General features: G+C 42.0%; 1 protein-coding gene and 1 long non-coding RNA gene across 2 annotated transcripts; both read right to left on the bottom strand.

The window, feature by feature from the left end:
• Positions 1-1,013: 1,013 nt before the first annotated feature.
• Positions 1,014-3,428, bottom strand: LOC117804959. Its single transcript, XR_004629307.1, has 2 exons — positions 3,197-3,428; positions 1,014-1,578 (listed from the first exon to the last, which is right to left on the bottom strand). It is a non-coding gene; the product is annotated as an uncharacterized LOC117804959 (long non-coding RNA).
• Positions 3,429-8,699: 5,271 nt separating this feature from the next.
• pex26 (peroxisomal biogenesis factor 26) lies at positions 8,700-17,239 on the bottom strand. Its single transcript, XM_034674014.1, has 5 exons — positions 16,869-17,239; positions 16,653-16,793; positions 11,285-11,610; positions 11,057-11,197; positions 8,700-10,940 (listed from the first exon to the last, which is right to left on the bottom strand). Exons 1-5 carry the CDS (start codon positions 17,084-17,086, stop codon positions 10,828-10,830), a joined length of 939 nt encoding a protein of 312 aa, XP_034529905.1. The 5' UTR covers positions 17,087-17,239; the 3' UTR covers positions 8,700-10,827.
• Between the last annotated feature and the right edge of the window lie 450 nt (positions 17,240-17,689).

Genomic DNA, 17,689 nt, shown 5'->3' on the forward strand with positions numbered 1-17,689 from the left:
GTTATCTTAAAATAGTACATTTTACCCATTATAGTAAAAAAATATTGACAAACTTGAAATGAAACCTTGAAAATAGAAAATGTAATGAGTTTTAAGCCTTTCTTTTTGCTAGATGACTCCTAAGTTTAGGGTTAGTGAACAGTTCATTATCAAAAGCATCAGTAGCAGCAGGTTAATTCATAACAGCACAGGAAACAGCCACATGTAGTTAGGCTAATTTCCTGCAGAGCAGCTAAATGAAGCCACATTAAATCCCTTTGAGGGACAGTGAGGGTCGAGTCTTTGGCACCAATATTTTGGGGGTCTTGGGCTGAAAAGTCTGGGAACCCCTGATCTAGGGAAACACTGTTGGCGTTGTTGTGAGGCTAATTTAATTAAGGTTATAATCCAACCGCGTGACGAAGAGAGGGAACTGATGGATTAATCTACAGAGCAAAAGGTCAGTCCAAGAACTCATGACTAACAAGCCTCCATAGTCTGTGACACAATCACATTTCACAAAGCTATAGAGGAGCTCGTTCGGGTCCTTGGCACATTCAATACAACGCACTTCCTGGTTGTTTCTGTGGTTTTCACGCTCTCTGGACCATCAAATCAGAGTTTTTAGAACCCAGACACACAACCATGGTGCTTCAGAGCCTGCTGAACCTGCTGGGTCAGTCAGAGCAACATCCAACAGCACAATGAGGATTAAAATATCATGCAGCTAATGATTTGTCTGTACATCACACACTTCTGAGGAGTGACGGTGCACAATTCACTTCCTTAAATTGAGGCACAGCAAGTGTGACTCGCTGGAGTTGTCTTTGTATTGTTTTTAGATTAAAGCGACCTCATGGGTCAATCATTGTCACATATTAAGGTTTAAACATTCTTAAATGTGAACTTTTGAAAGAGGCTCCACTGGTGCAGAGACTTTCACAATACTTTCTCACCTCAGACAAAGTGACTCAGCTTTACTCATCACAATAACAAGGTCTTATTTCCTTTCTGTTTCTAAGAAGAGTCTGGAGTGTTCTTATTTCAATCATCTCATTCCTTTTATTTAATAAAACTACAAATATACAAATATACATCTGAAAGTGAAAAACATCCTGAATTTAGTGCAAGTCGTTGTTCAGTAGTGCTGTCATGCATCTCGTCACATTTGTAGCTGCTCCAACACATTTAGCTGCTCGGTGTCTGACAGCAGATTGTACAGAGCGGGTCACAGAGATCTGCTGAGGCACCTTTAAATGCCGAACTCATCCAGCCGGCTGGACAGACCCGTGTCCTTGTGATTGTCCAACCTGTCTTTATATAAAGTCCCACAGCGCATCCATCCAGCAGCCATGTTTATGTTTCCCTCATGAGCCGATGTTCTTGGTCACGGTGGATCCTCTCCCCTGGTTCTCTGAGGGCGTCTGCCTCTGTGTGTGGGGCTCCAGATCCAAAACATAGTGACGGTCCTGGACGTACATCAGGCCGCCAAAGGAGTCTATTATCCCATAGAAGACGGCGAGGACACTCAGTGCTGTCCCGATGAAGTAGATCTTGAGGACTGCTGCCACCATGACGCCCAGAGCGGAGGGAAAACGTCTGTATGTGAAGAAAAGGGATCAGATTAACGGATCAGATCATTGTTCATGTATTTACTGAGGATTTAAGATAAGTGTGCAGGTTTCTAGGAAACGGGCAGACAGACTAAATGTGTGCATATAAGGTTACTGCAGGACACACATAATAATACCTTTATTTGTCTAGCACTTTTCGATACAAGTAACAAAGTGCTTCACAAGAACAATAAGATAAGAGATTCCTTTACTCGTCCCACAACGGGGAAATCCAAGTGTTACAGTAACAGAGTAGACAGTGCAAAATAAATATATAAAGCAAACAAGAGCCTATAAAGTAACAATTATTAAAAAGTTATTAGCAATTAAAATTAAAATTAAAAAACACAATAAAAGCAAATGAGAGGTAAAACATTAAAGATTAAAATATAAGCTTTAAGATAAAAGTGTGTCTTGAGTAGTGAAATAAAATAAAGGACTGACTCTCCAAGTCTGATCTCTTCTGGCAGGCTGTTCTACAGTCGGGGACTCTGACAATAAAAGGCCCTGCCGCCTTTAGTTTTTAGTCTAGACCGTGGAACAGCAAGCAGAGCACTGCCAGAGGATCTCAGACTGAGTCCTGGTTCATGGTAGGATAAAAGCTCAGAAATGTATAGAGGGGCGAGTCCATGTTGGGCTTTAAAAGGTGATTAAAAGTGTCTTAAAATCTATCCTAAAAACAACAAGGAGCCAGGGTAGGGATGCTAAAATTGGGGTGATGTGGGAACATTTTTTTGTTCTAGTTAAAAGCCAAGCTGCTGCATTTTGTCTGAAGTCGGTGGATTGATTTTTGATTGAGACAGGAGTATAGAGAGTTGCAGAAGTCAAGGCGGGAGGAAATAAAAGCGTGAATGAGTCTTTCTAAGTTTTTGGATGAAATAAAGGACTTGACCTTCGCAATATTTCTGAGCTGGTGAAAACAGGACTGGACAACTTTCTTTGGTAGTCCTGGTCAAAAATGACTCTAAGATTCCTTACTGATGTTTTTATGGGGATAGCTAAATTATCTAGGGCATGATGAGGGTTCTGACCCTTACATGTCAGTAAAGGTCCGACCCTTACATGTCAGTAAAGGTCTGCTGAGAACATTCAGAGGTAGCATAATAGGAAAGAATCTCTTCAGTGGAGCCTCACTTCTCCAAAACCACATCAACAGGAAGAGCTGAATAATTGATGCATTTAGAAGCAGTAGGAAAAATCGATATCCGGTTCTTAGACAGTCAAAACAGATATTTAGTGACTTTGTAACAGTTCCTGCTGGTGTTGCTTCCAAGTGTGAGGTTTAAATAAAATATTAAAGAGTCAAAGAGATGTGTACAGTGTCCTCTCTCTCTGACTTTGGCTTCAAAGTAGCTGCCACCTAGTAAAACATCAGTTCAGGAGTTATGATTCTATCCTCGTGCGTCTTTATTTTAATTTGTTGGCGTATTATCATTAAAACTTTCGCACGCGCTTATTAAGAAAATGAACCTGAAGGAGGCACGAGGCCACATGGTTTCAGGGAAGCAAAATATAAGACGACACATCGAGAACAGGCTGAAATCTCCACTTCTCCTCTCTAGCAATACAATAAATACATGATTTCGTAATCGTCAGTAACTTACCAGGGTCTCGGGTGTCCGTGGATTTCTTTGTGAAGCCGTGTCAACAACAAACCCCGCAGCCCGGAGAATGAAACACGCAGAGTAACTTCAGACTGGTTCCTCTTCTGAAATGTTAAGAACTCTTCATGCCAAAGGAGCTTCACTCACCCAGCTGCTCTCTGCCTCCTCTGTCTGTGCTGTCTGCGCGGCGCATCATCAGCCTGTTCTTCATTAGCGCTCTCTGCGTGTTGACGTCACGTAGAACTCACGCAGCTCGCCGCTTCCTGGAGCTTTAAAGTGGCTCTGCAGCCTGAGGGGAGTTCAGGGATTTCCAATAAGTGCTCATGTTTATTTTAGATGAGGGATACAGTTCAATCAGGGGCGTTGCTAGACACAAAGCTCTACTGGGGCACAGGTCCCCTACTATTTCCCCTTCCTCTCTCTCTCTCACACACACACACACACACACACACACACTTTTTATGGGCAGGTGTTTTCTTGTGCCCTCTAAAGAGATCCAGAGCTTTTTTCTAGTTAGTGTAACCAGTGCTCACAAATGTGTCATATTTCATGCGTTTACCAAACATCCTACATGAGAAACAAAAAGCTGCATCTCTATTTACAGAATATTATAACCAGGGAAAGCTTTCATATATTAATTCCCCAGCTGTTGCACATTTTCATATTACAGAAGTCTTTTATTTTGAAAATCATTGGTACATTCCTTTTCAGTCAGAATCTGGGGTTTGTAAATTTGTTTCAGCGTTGGTAAAAAATGATCTGTCTCTTGTAAAAGTATTTCTGATTTTGTAAATTTGCATTGCACTTCTCAGCCACCGTGCATTTTACATCAAATCACTGAACTGTTTTCTACAGCAGCTCCAAGCTGACATGTTTCCAGATATACTCGTTTGTGCTCACCTTTCCAGTGATAACCACTCCTCTTTGGTTGTTTTTTGATGATCTTGACTTCATTTTTCTGTCTCAGGATAACAGAGCTGGTTTCCACATTTAAACAGATTTTATTGGGTTCATTTTCTGGTAATTGTCGTATATTGACAGCCCGTGATGTGTAGATGCAGAAGGAACTTCGTGACACTGGCTTGCTTTTAGAGTAATAGGTTTATTACAGGAAAACAACACCAGTATCGAACAAGCATTCCGGACTGCTTGGGAAGACGGCTCAGCCAGATTGTGTCTCTCCTCCCAAGGCCACTAAACACGTCCTTTATATAGGTTTAAGCAGGGGCGTTGCTAGGCATAAAGCTCTACTGGGGCACAGGTCCCCTACAATTTCCCCTTCCTCACACACACACACACACACACACATACACACACACACACACACACATTTTATGGGCAGGTGTTTTCTCGTGCCCTCTAAAGAGATCCAGAGCTTTTTTCTAGTTAGTGTAACCAGTGCTCACAAATGTGTCATGTTTCATGTGTTTACCAAACATCCTACATGAGAAACAAAAAGCTGCATCTCTATTTACAGAATATTATAACCAGGGAAAGCTTTCAAACCGTTGTGAATTTAATGATGGTTTTTTTTTAACCCAAAGCAGTGCTGGGGATAGTGGGACTTCACTTGTTTAGGAATTAATGAATGTATGGGAAACACTGCAGTGGATGTAACACATTAACAATTGCGCCTAAAGTCTTTTCCTTTACTTCCAATGGCCAGTCCGCCCCTGATACTGGGGCACAGCTCATTTATACTGAGGCACGTGCCCCAGTAAAGGGGGTCTGGCGATGCCCCTGAGTTCCATATAATCATGGCCGTGGGAAGTAGGGGTGCTGAGGGTGCTGCAGCACCCACTGTTGGAAAAGGCATCACACATTTTTTTCTGGATGCATAAATAAGTTGAAATAAATCACAACAATAACAATAACAATAAATCAGTTTTTTTTTCCATAGTATTATTTTCTGAAAATGTACTGCCTGAGGAAGATTTGAGAAATAGCTATAGCAATTTTAAATAATTATTCATTTTAAAATAACCTGATGCATGGGCCCTGTGTATGTGCCTGCTTAAAAACTAAATGTATTTGGATAAGTTCTGTTCAATGCGCTTTACTGCCTTTTGGGCCTGTTTTACCCGGTTTGGCTTGTATGCTCTTTGCTGTACAACGGGGTATGGAAGTTGCAATTTGTGAATTTATAATGAAAAGATCTCTTGAAAGCTTGTATTCAAACCAGATGAATAAAAATAAAATGTATGTGCGCTATAGCCTATCAGTTGCATAAGTAACCTAAATGCAAAAAGAAAAAAAAATTGCACCTCTTACTACAGCACCCCCAACTTAAAGCCACTTCCCACGGCTCTGCATGTAATGATTTCAAATGAAGTAGACTGTCTTTTTTTAAACTTAATGTTCCAATTAAAATAAACACACCTCTTATAAGTATGGTGGTTGGGAAGTGCAATGTTAATTTACAAAGGATGAAACACTTTTACAAAGTTGGAGACAAATTTACATATTTGACTTTTGTTTTACATTTCATAAAACAAAATGACTGGCGTCGCCCCTGGGTTTAAGTGATGTCCAAGACGCACACACATTTCTCTTAACATCTGGTTTCCCTCAAGTAGTGGACCTCAGCTCTGTTGATATAAGCATGCTAGCTGTCACCGTAATTTACAGATCTGTGGAGGTGTCTCTATCTGAACTTTCTGTGATCACTATAAGCAGTAAAAATGTATGTATTGTATAACTTCATGTGAGATACCTCATAATCTAAAAGAAGAAAACAAAAAATGATCTAATTGTGAAGTCAGGTTTGGGGGCTCAAATATTCTTACCACAGCTTACTATTATGTTCCAGGTGGTAAGTCATATCAACCTCAATAATCTGACACATTATGGTCATTTCACAGCTTCAGCATTAACAGCTACAAAGACAATGGTTGGTGAAAATGCATGGAGAATTTAGGTCATATTTTAAATTAATAAAACATTTGAGAACCCATTAGCCACCATATCTGAAATGCCAAGTCAAACTAACTTTCGGTTGACCTAACAAAAAGGAAAGAGGTGGAGTTAAGGCGAGCCTTTAGCCTCCAGGTTAAACTCATGACATTAATATCTTCAAAACAAAGGAGCTATAAATAAATTCACTCCGTGCAGCATGTGCCGCTAGAGGAATGACCCATTCCGACCAAACCTGTTTTTAACACGAGGCTGTAAACACGTGCAACCCTTAAAGCTTTTTAACATGCGTGTTAATGAGGCGTCCTGTACTTCTGGAGCCAGCCTCAAGCGGACACTCGAGGAACTGCAGTTTTAAGCACTTAATCATTCGACTTTAGAGGCTGTGGCTTGTTGTGGAAACAGAAATGTACTCAGTGTGAAATATGTCCATTCATAAAGGCTAACCAGTGTTACTTTAATCATAGGGTGTAAGTGACTCGAGGTGAAGTCATGCTGTGATGAGTGCTCCTCCCACAGAAGCAGGAGCGTTATGAAATCCAGATCTGGCATGTGGGGAAGTCACGGTCAACACTTTGAGACTGCTGTGAGTGTGAGACTGCTGTGAGTGTGAGACTGCTGTGAGTGTGAGACGCTGTGACGTATGTTCTCGCTGAGTCACAGATAAATCTCAGAGTAAGCTGTTAAAGAAGAATTTCTAATGAGTTTAAAACCCTCACACTCATGCACACATCATTAGACCTGCTCAGACGTGTTCTTTACAAACATCTTAGCACTGATACTCTTTGTTGGGTTTTCTGTTTATTTGAGCCAGGGGGAAATTCCAGACTTTCACTGGAAAATCCCAGTTTAGACAAACCAGCTGAGGGAAGTATGAGCGAGTGCTGCTCTTTAATCTCACTTAAGTCCTGATTTTACTTCCTCTGAGGCTGTCGGGAGAGTGTGTGAGAAAGCAGCAGCACATGCACAAACACTGGAGTTAGACTGGATTGAACTCTGCAGTGACCTTTAACTTATCTTAAAAACAGCAGCAGACATGCGATGTTAGACATTAAAAAGAAATGAAATACTGACTCTATGTTTACACGCGTTGAGGAGATTTAACTGTAAGATATGACTCAAGATTGTGAGGAATTTAATAAGAAAGATTAGCTTTCACAGCTGGAAGTGAGCTCATTGTTTCAAAGCACTTCTTGATTTCCAAAGAATAATGCGTGAGGACTCTCTGGGCACAGATTTGACCTGATGTTCAGAGCTGGCCCACTCTCTCCTCCTGTTTCCTGCTCTATCCTCAGCCCTGTCCTCTAAAAACTGACATGAAACACATGAACACAAATCAGTTTGATGATTTCATTTCATTTTTAGTTTCTTTGAAACCTTAATAAAATGATGAAATGAGAGTCAAACTGCAGTCAGTGTCCCAAGGAAATGCTACATTCAAATTCATGCTAGTTTTCTGTGACTACCAACCCTAGCTTTAACTACATGGGCATACAGAGGGCACTTATTTTAAACATTGAACTCCCTGGAGGTGCATACAGAGGGCACTTTTTTTGCATTTTATACCTTTTGGGAAATATAGAGGGCACTTTTTTGCTGTTTTATTCATCTGAGGGGCATTTTTATGTGTGTCATACATTTGAAGGGCATCCAGAAGGCACTTTTTTTGCATTTTATACATTTAAGGGCAGCCAGACGTCACGTTTTTGAATTTTAAATCTTTTAGGAGCACGCAGAGGGCACTTTTTTGCATTTCATACATTTAAGGAGCAGCAAAAGGGCACTTTTGTGCATTTTATACATTTGAATGGCTGCCAGACTGCATTTTTTTGCATTTTATATCTTTTAGGTGTAATCAAAGGGCACTTTTTCGCCGTTTTATTAATTTGAGGGGCAGGCAGAGGGCACCTTTTCAAGTTTTATACATTTAAGAGGTCTCAAGAGGGCACTTTTTTTGCATTTTATACCTTTTGGGAAATATAGAGGGCACTTTTTTGCTGTTTTATTCATCTGAGGGGCATTTTTCTGTGTCATACATTTGAAGGGCATCCAGAAGGCACTTTTTTGCGTTTTATACATTTAAGGGGCAGCAAAAGGGCACTTTCTTGCATTTTATACATTTGAAGGGCATCCAGAGAGCACTATTTTGCGTTTACTACCTTTTGGGGGACTATAGAGCACACTTTTTTGATGTTTTATTCATTTCAGGGCCATCAAGAGGGCATTTTCTCATCTTTTTTTACACTGAAAGAGCACCTGAGAGAGCCATTTTTAGTTTTATCTACTACAATGGAATCCAAGAGGGCACTTTAGCGGGGTTTCCAACCTTACCTGAGAGGGAGAGCCAGCCTTCAGCTCAGGGCGGGCACGCTCTGTCACGTCCTCTCTCGCCCTGCATGCAGTCACAGGGAGAGGGATTGTGTTTGGGACTGAGTGTACATGTGATGACCTGAGTGTGTATGTAAATAGATCAGTAACCATGTGATTCATCAGGAAGAACTATCTTTGAACGGTTTGTTATTTTACACAACTGTGTGTTTACAGAATCAGGAGTTTCATTCGGATGAGGAAATATTGATCCTGAAGTCCGACAGGTTTAGTTCAGTTTATTTATTAAAATTTACATTTGACACATTTGGGCGCCACTGGCCTGGCAGTCTGAGCATGCGCCCCATGTACAGAGGCTATAGTCCTCGTCGCAGTGGTCTCAGGTTTGACTCCCGACTTCTACCATTTGCTGCATGTCTTCCCCCGCTCTCTACTCCCCACATTTCACACTACTCCCCACATTAAGAGAAACTGAATGAAATCATATGTTCAGGTGAGACAGGACTTCTCTGAAAGCTGACACAGAAAGCATACATTTACATAATTAAATCACATTATCAACAGAGAGTAAAATATAAACTAACATAGATATATTTTACATAATTAAAGGTTTATACACACACCAGCACACTGATCCACAGGGTCAGAGATGGCATGGGAGGAGCCGGATATACAGAGCTCATCTGTTACTCTCTGCACCACAGGAAGTCATTGTCACACTTTAAGCTCCTCCCTGTGAGTGCCACACTCCCTCATCCTAGTTTCATCATTTGTGGGAAGTGGTTTTAAGTTTAGGGTGCTGTAGTTAGAGGCGCTTATTTGTTTCTTTTTGCATCTGCGTATGCAACTGAAATGCTGTAGTGCATATGCATGTTATTTTTCATTACAAATTCACATTCTAATATAACATAGGCTGCTATGAAATGTCTCAAATGCCTGATTTGCAACTCCCAGATCCAGTTGTACAGTAAGGGGCACAAGCCTAACCTGTTGAAGCCAATGCGGAAGTGTTAAAAACTGCAGTTCATCGAGTGTCCACTAGAGGCCTGCTCCGGAAGTACCGGAAACCACATACACACCAATTCACAAAAGACGATCTTTACAGCAGAAATAAACATGTTTACAGCCTGGTACAAAAGACGAGTGTAGTCTGGATAGCTCATTTCTCGATCGGCACACACTGTACGGGGGGTGAATTTTTTCATAACACTGCAATTTCAAAGATGTTAAGATTACGAATTATCCATTATGAGAGGCACAGCTGACTTGATTGACAGGCGGGAACACTGTAGCTGTTGGCTGGGAGGCTCAAAGCCCGCCTCTTTACGTCACACTTGCTCGACAGCATTTCCAATATGGCTGCCACCGCCGATTGGCCTCAAAACAGCGCTTCAGAAACAGATTGGTGAACACCGGGATAATACGTCCATAATTCATACAGTCTATGGAGGAAACGGGGCCAAATGGCTGCAGCGCGCATTGAACTTGACACACGGCCAAGGCATCAGGTACATTCACATGAATCCCATTAATCAGCAAAGGCAAAACAAATGCAGATTTAGCTTCTACTCTAGACAGCATGGCATAGCAGACAAAAATAAAATACCCTAAAGCTGGACAGGCCTGTGCGTCCTGCACCAACAACAACACCGGAATACGTACGTATTATTTAACCTGCAAACTGAGCATGTACAGCGCTACACAATAAAGCTTAATACATTTTGCAGCTTAAGTATCAGAATGAAAATACAACTTCACTGTGATCTTCAAAAACTTGGTGCCGGCGAATAATAAACTACATTCTTTCCCTCAAACTGTCGGGGCTTCACTTAAATAACTCAAAATGTGGCTTAGCACCCTGAGGTCGAGTCCCTAACAAGTCCTGCAAGTGTGCAAGTCCTTTAAAGAAAAGTAAAATTAAAGTAATAAAAATAAACTTTTATCGTCTTAATTAATTAATTAATTAAAGCCTACTTATTATGCATCCAGACCAGCTGCAGCAACAGCCGCACCCTTACTTCCCACACCCATGGCTGTTTCAACAACCTGAGTGTTCAACAACCTGAGTGTTCAACGCTCTGTGCAACACGTCTCCTGCTCAGCGCGGCATTCTGCGTTTGTTCGTGTTAGTCTTTCTGATGCTGAGTTTTTGTCAGTTTGTTATCTGTAGTGTAGTCTTCCCTCTAATAATTAAAGTTCACTTAATCAAACATCTGTAGAGAAGCGTGGAGGCTTCAAACGTCTGCTGGTATCTTCAATAGGAATCAGCAAACACTGCTGGGAACGTGAGTTTAAGGAACAAAAGGCAAGAAGATATCCAGCTGTAAACAAACTCTCACTGGGGTTTCTCTCACAGAGTTAAAAAAGAAAAGAAAGGATCGTTCAGTCTCTCAGAGTCTTTTGCTCTGAGTCACAGCTTTGTAGTACGGTGCAAACATGACGGTCCACATCTGTCTGAGGAGCTGGTGAAGTTTGGAGATCCACATGAAGGAGGACGGGAGAGCTGAGGGGACAGAGGAGGAACGTTCATTTATAACCTCATGAATCAAACTTCATCAGGACTCATGAGGATCCTGAGCTAGATAGAGAGAGAGAGAGAGAGAAAGAGTTTGAGCCCACCTGGATCCAGACGCAGGAGAAGCATGTAGAGGAGAACGGCGGCCAGGAAGAGTCTCCGCAGAGAGAAGGAGCCGGAGCAGCTCGCAAACACCTTCCTGTACAAACACCTGAACATGGCTTCAAGTTTACGGAGCATGGATCCTGGAAAACACAAAACCACAAGGTTATTATTCGTACTTATTAGATTTATTATGATGGATTCACGATTGCTGAGCTGAGACGTGAGACCTTGAGTGGAGGCAGCAGCTGCAGACGCATCAGGCTCAGGACTGGATCTGGGACTTTCAGGCGGCTCTTCCCTCGGTGTCTCCTTTTCTTTTAAGACCTCGAGCGCCGCCTGTCTCTGGTCCTCTGTGAAGGCTACGCTTCCAACATCCCCCTTGATCAGCTCCAGAGCCTCGTCTTTGTGTCCCAGAGGCACGAGGACGTGCAGCAGGTACAGCTCCGCCACCGTCCCGAAGCCGCTCGCTCCACTGTTGGACGGGCAGCGTAACCAAACTCTGGCTGCCTCCTGCATCACCACCGGCTCCCCGACCTTAGAGTACAGAAGTATGCTGCAAAACAAGAGAGAACACAGATCTGTCAGGGTGAGTCTGATATGACGGTACACTGATATCTTTGGGTTTAAAGGTCACATATCATGCAAAATCGACTTTTTAATGGTTCTCTACCTGAAATATGTTTCCCTGGCATACAAACCCCCCGAAAATGAAAAGAATCCATTCTGCCCCTGTTCTGATTTCTCCACCTTTCTGTAAATGTGTGCTGAAACAAGCCGTTTCAGTTTTCAGTGTTTTTCATACGTCACAACGCCATCCGGTCTGTAACGGAAGTCAGAGCTCGGAGCTTGTTCAGTCCTCAACCCCTCCTCCGTTTTTCATTCCCTGCACACATGTGTGCTAACAAGGAGCTTAGGACGGAGGCATGCTAGTTGTAGGCTGTCTTGATAAACACAAAGGTTTTGAGGCAGATTTGAAGATCTAGTGGATGATTTTTATTTATCATGGATAAGTGCTAGCGCTAGTTAGCATAGCCACATAGCTACATGTTCATAGCTGTGTCCCAAGACACACGTCGACATGCTGACAAATAAAACAACAAGAAACCCAGAATCTGTGACCAATCATTCAGAAAGGTCCTGCTGCAGGCGCCTCTCCGTCAGGATCAGATTCTGGATCAGATTCAGAGGGTTGAAGTAACGTGATCTCTGAGCAGCCGTGTATATTCAGCCAACATGTAAACATTAGATCAACGTGCTGGAGAGCCGAGGGCACATCCACTTCCTGAGGGGGCGTGGTCAGAGAGAAAACAGAGTGTTCTGAGGAGGACTGAAGAAGAGGGTTCTTCAGGCAGACCAAAATCTGATTTCAAAGTGTTTTTTTGAGCATAAACTTTAAAGACATGTTTTGGGGACCTCTTAGACCAATATATGTTGATGAAAAAAAAAGCGTAATATGTCACCTTTAAGACTGTCCTCATATAAAGAACAGACACTGGAAATCACAGTGAGCATTTTTATTTTCTGACCGTTTGAGCAAAACGTCAGCAGATATTTATTAATACTATGTTATGTTATTTATCTCTGTTTCTGTTTGATGATGTTTCTTTTATTCTGATTCTGAAAATGAATGATTTTAGAAGAATAACATGACACAAATACAAAAGACACAAAGCTTTTAATGTCACTATACTGATGTTAAAGGAAACAATACCGTAAATACTCGCCATATGTGACGATGTTAAAGTTAGCCTCTGATTCGGCTGTTTGTGGGACAGTTAAGAGAACCAGGTCCTGACCCAAAGCCATGACACTTGTCAGATCTGGACCATAGACTGTATAATTAATGGATGTAGTATCTGTGACGTCACCCATCTGTTCCTGAAGCGCTGTTTTGAGGCCAATCGGCTGGAGTCATATAGGAAATGTTGAACTCAACCTGACTTCTGTTGAGCTAGTGTGAGGTAAAGAGGTGGGCTTTGAGCCTCTGAGTAAACAGCTATGTGTTCCCACCAAGGGAGAGGTTCCGTTGGCTGGTGGTGAGGCTTTCAGCAGTGTGACTGCCCCCTGGTGGCTGGCTGCAGTATAGGTCAAAAAATCTGTCTCCCCTATTCATTTGAATGGGGGAGCAGTCAAACTTATAAAAATAAATACACGTCGTACGAATGTTTCTCACATCCGTATGCTGTGGTTATATGTAGTTAGTATTTCACTGTTTTTTGTTCAAGGCCTCTTTTTCCTGAAAAGTTTCTTTTTCGTTAGTTATTAGCATAGACTGTATAAAATATGGACGTAGTATCCGTGACGTCACCCATCTGTTCCTGAGAGCTGTTTTGAAGCAAATCGACGGTGGCAGCCATATTGGAAATGCGGAACTCAACTAGGCAGAGTGTGACGTAGTGTGAGCCTCTTAGCCAATGGCTGTGTGTTCCCGACCAGGAGTCACGTCAGTCATGTCCTTATTTGGGCAAAACTCGTAATCCTAATATCTTCTGAACCGTCACGTTAGAAAAAAATTCACTCCCCGTACAGTGTGTGCCGATAGAGAGATTAGCTTCATAGGGCCAAGCCGTTTTTTGAACCAGGCTGTAAACATGTTTATTAATGCTGCAAAGATCGTCTTTTTCCCATTCATATCTATGTGGTTTCCAGTGTTTCTGCAGCCAGCCTCAAGCGGATTCTCGATGTATTGCAGTTTATAGCACTTCCGCATTGGCTTCATCGTTTGAGACCGGAGTTTGCCGCTTGGTTATTAGAGTTTTAAAAACGGGGTTTTACTTCCTGGTTTCCTTTGATTCACAGCCGCCGTGGAGTGAAACTTCAAAGGACACACAGCGTCTTGTGACGTCACGCTGTAGGGTTACAGTGGCTTCGCAGGCTCTGGCTGCACAATGGCGGCGCCCAGGAGAGGGATTTTTGGCTTCAGAACCGTACAACGGGAAGAGGCGGAGCAACGCTGTCCATTTTTATTTACAGTCTATGGTTCCCACCTGTCAGTCAAGTCAGCCATGTCGTTAAATGGGCAAAACTCATAATATCTTCTGAACTGTCAGGTTATAAAAAAATTAACCACTGTACAGTGTGTGCTGATAGAGAAATGAGCTATTCAGACCTAAGCCATTTTTTGTACCAGGCTTCAAACATCTGATGTACAGATCGTCTTCTTTGAGTGGGTGTGTATGTGGTTTCCCGTTTTTCTGCAGCCAGCCTCAAGCAGATGCTCAATGAACTGTGGTTTATAAAACTTCCACATGGGCTTCATATTTTGAGACCAGAGGTTGCCCCTTGATCTGGACTAGATTATCTCAGAGAGTCTTCAGACTTTTTAAACAGATTCAGATTCAAGAAACTTTTGAGATGTCATTGTTTTCTTTCTGTCCAGTCCACACTGGACCAGGTCCTGATTAAAGATGTTCCAATGAGACTTGTTTCTTCATCCTTTAAACTGAGATTTAGATTCAGAGGAACCTTCTAATGTAAAGGTAGAAAACACTCAAAACAGACAAACTGAGCTCAGTTTATTTAACACTAACAGCGCTGGCACCACCAGCCTTCACTCCTCCTTGCAGGGTAACGTCCTCATGCCTGTGCTGGTTCCTCATTGCTCTAGTGGATTGGTTATATGTCAGTTGAACAAGACACAGACTACATACAACTTTATCTCCATTTACTAGATCAACATACTGACAAACCACGCCACACAGAGCTGCTTCAAAACACCAGAAATGCTCGACTTAAAACAAGAAGACTGGTTTAAAATCCATGGCAGGGTTCAACAGGTGTTTCAGCTTAAAGAGCGACCCTGTTAATTGCAGACTTTCAGACGGATGCAAACATCTTTAGATCACCATCATTAAACGTTTTCTGATTAGGATATTTTGACAATTTAATAAAAATACAAACTAGAAAACTCAACTTGTGATAGATGCAAGCTCTTGCCTGCCTCCTTAGCACATTTTTCTTTATTCATTTAACCAGGTAAGAGACTCATTGAGATTTAAAACCTATTTTTTAAGAGTGACCTGGCCAAGACGGCAGCACACATTCATTCTGACATTGTCCAAATCTGTCTACTTATTGGAGCTCCATCTTCCAAACACTGTCTGATGTTTTTAATGAGGTAGTCCAAGCTGATCCTGTGATCGCTATCTTAGAGATAGTCGGAGATAAAAATAAGAACCTGACAGGAACTCATCTCAGAATAACAAAATGTGTAACTTTGTTAGCTCGGAGGCTGATCCTGCTCCAGTGGAAATCCTCTCACTCCCTGAGCTGGACTCATTGGCTGAGAGATGTGATGCAACACCTAAAACTTACAAAACTGAGATTCACAATACATAACTCCTCTGATAAGTTTGAGAGAACATGGAAACCTTTTGTAGACTACATTAGAGACAAGCTTGATACCCCACTAAGCTGAAATTAAATCTAGAGATAAGTCATACCCATTATAAAACTCTTAATCTGCTGCCCTTGTTAGAGCCAAGCGGCAAACTCCGGTCTCAAACGATGAAGCCAATGCGGAAGTGCTATAAACTGCAATACATCGAAAATCCGCTTGAGGCTGGCTGCAGAAACACCGGAAACTACATAGATATGAATGGGAAAAAGACGATCTTTGCAGCATTAATAAACATGTTTACAGCCTGGTTCAAAAAACGGCTTGGCCCTACAACGCTAATCTCTCTAATGGCACACACTGTACGGGGGGTGAATTTTTTTCTAACGTGACGGTTCAGAAGATATTAAGATTACGAGTTTTGCCCAAATAAGGACATGACTGACGTGACTCCCGGTCGGGAACACACAGCCATTGGCTAAGAGACTCACACTACGTCACACTCTGCCTAGTTGAGTTCCGCATTACCAATATGGCTGCTGACGTCCATTTGCTTCAAAACAGCTCTCAGGAGCAGATGGGTGACGTCACGGATACTACGTCCATATTTTATACAGTCTATGGTTAGAGCCCATCACTTAAAGGGAAGTTTTGATTCACTAACTTCATTATTGTTGGGTTGCCTTTCTGTTTATTTTTTCAGAACTGCCATATTGTTGTTATTTGATTGTTTGTTTTTGTCTGTAAAGTTCATAATGTTTGACTGTCCTGTATGTTTTCAACAGCTGTAGTAAACCAGACAAACACTGACATGTTCAGTTGAAGGTCTCCAGTTTACAGGGTCACACTTCAGACTGTAACACCGAGGGCTGACAGAGACATATTCACACGCTCAGGCTCAGAGAAGTTATCACACCAAGTGAGTCACAGTTGTGTGTGTAATGTTATTGTGGTGGGCATGTGAAATGAAAACACTGCGGTGACTATCAGTCAGGAATGTTCTGCAGGCCCCGCTCCCCAGAGTGTCTTGACTTTTGGAAAGTGCTAGGGGGCTTTTTCAACGTGGGAGTTTTACTACCCTAAACCAAATTTAGACCCTGGGGAAAGTTCCTGCAGTGGAAAAGCGCGTTTTGTTCCAGGTTATGAAGCTTTAAGTTTATATGAGAGGAATTCAACAGTGAGGATAACAGACTGTTGCACCTAAATCAGCATCTAAATTGATCTGTAGTAATCTGACTGACAGATGAAGCTCTACTCACCACATCTGCAGGATCTTGGCAGGTATCTTGACCTGGTCCTGATACTGCAGCAGGATCCAGGAGAACACCCTCTGCCACTGATTCAGCTCAGCCAGAGCCTGAATCCCCAAAATACAGAACCCAGCCTTCAGATCTCCAGTTCTGAGGAGACAGATTAGACACAGTCAGAGTCCACCTTCATGCCACAGGTGTGCATCACGTGTGTATCACTCTCACCTGCTGTCCTCGTGCTCCGTGTTGGAGAGACTCCTCAGTCCTCTGTCGCAGGTGTCGAAAGCTGCCTTAAAATCTTTGTGCATTATCATCAGATCTGCAGCAGAGTCCAACATGCTGGATACCTGTGCTGCAGGAGAGGGGAGCTCAGCTCTGCTGCAGAGAGGAGCTGAGGCCATGCTGAGCGAACAGCTGCTCGTGACAAAACCTAACACCAACATGAACTCCTCAGAGAGAGTGACGACATGTGAATACAGTTAGAATATCTCAGCTGACACGTTGAAGCAAGGTTTGTTCTCTTCTCGTGAATTCATGACCCTGCGTCACCTTCTTCCTGCTTCTTCCTGCTTCTTCTTCTTCTTTGTTGTTTTGTTTGGGGCGGTTGGCAAACAGTACCGCCACCTCCTGGATGAAGTGTGGAGCTGGAGATTTGTCAGGAAACAAAAACGAATAAAAAATAAAAACAAATAAAAACAATACTCTATGATTCCAAGATGTAATTATGTTCATTACACCAGTTTCTCTTTTGTAATTAATTAATAGTTTGTATACATTTCCGGATTTGAGCTCGCCAGCCAATCAGACGTTAGAGTCTTCAGAGAACAGCCAATCAGGTCGCTTCTTCTTGGATTCTCGTTGTACAGTCTGTGCTGTTTTGGTTTTACTTTATTTTCTCTATTTATTTTTTGTCTTCTGGTTATCTCTTTGTATTTATTTGTTTATGTATCGTTATTGTTATTATTTCTTAGAAGAGATAGGTAATACTAAAATGTTAAAATGTAAATAGGTAATACTAAAATATTTAATATATTTAATATAATATT

Source organism: Notolabrus celidotus, chromosome 21, assembly GCF_009762535.1.
Source record: "Notolabrus celidotus isolate fNotCel1 chromosome 21, fNotCel1.pri, whole genome shotgun sequence".
NCBI classification, from domain to species: domain Eukaryota; kingdom Metazoa; phylum Chordata; class Actinopteri; order Labriformes; family Labridae; genus Notolabrus; species Notolabrus celidotus.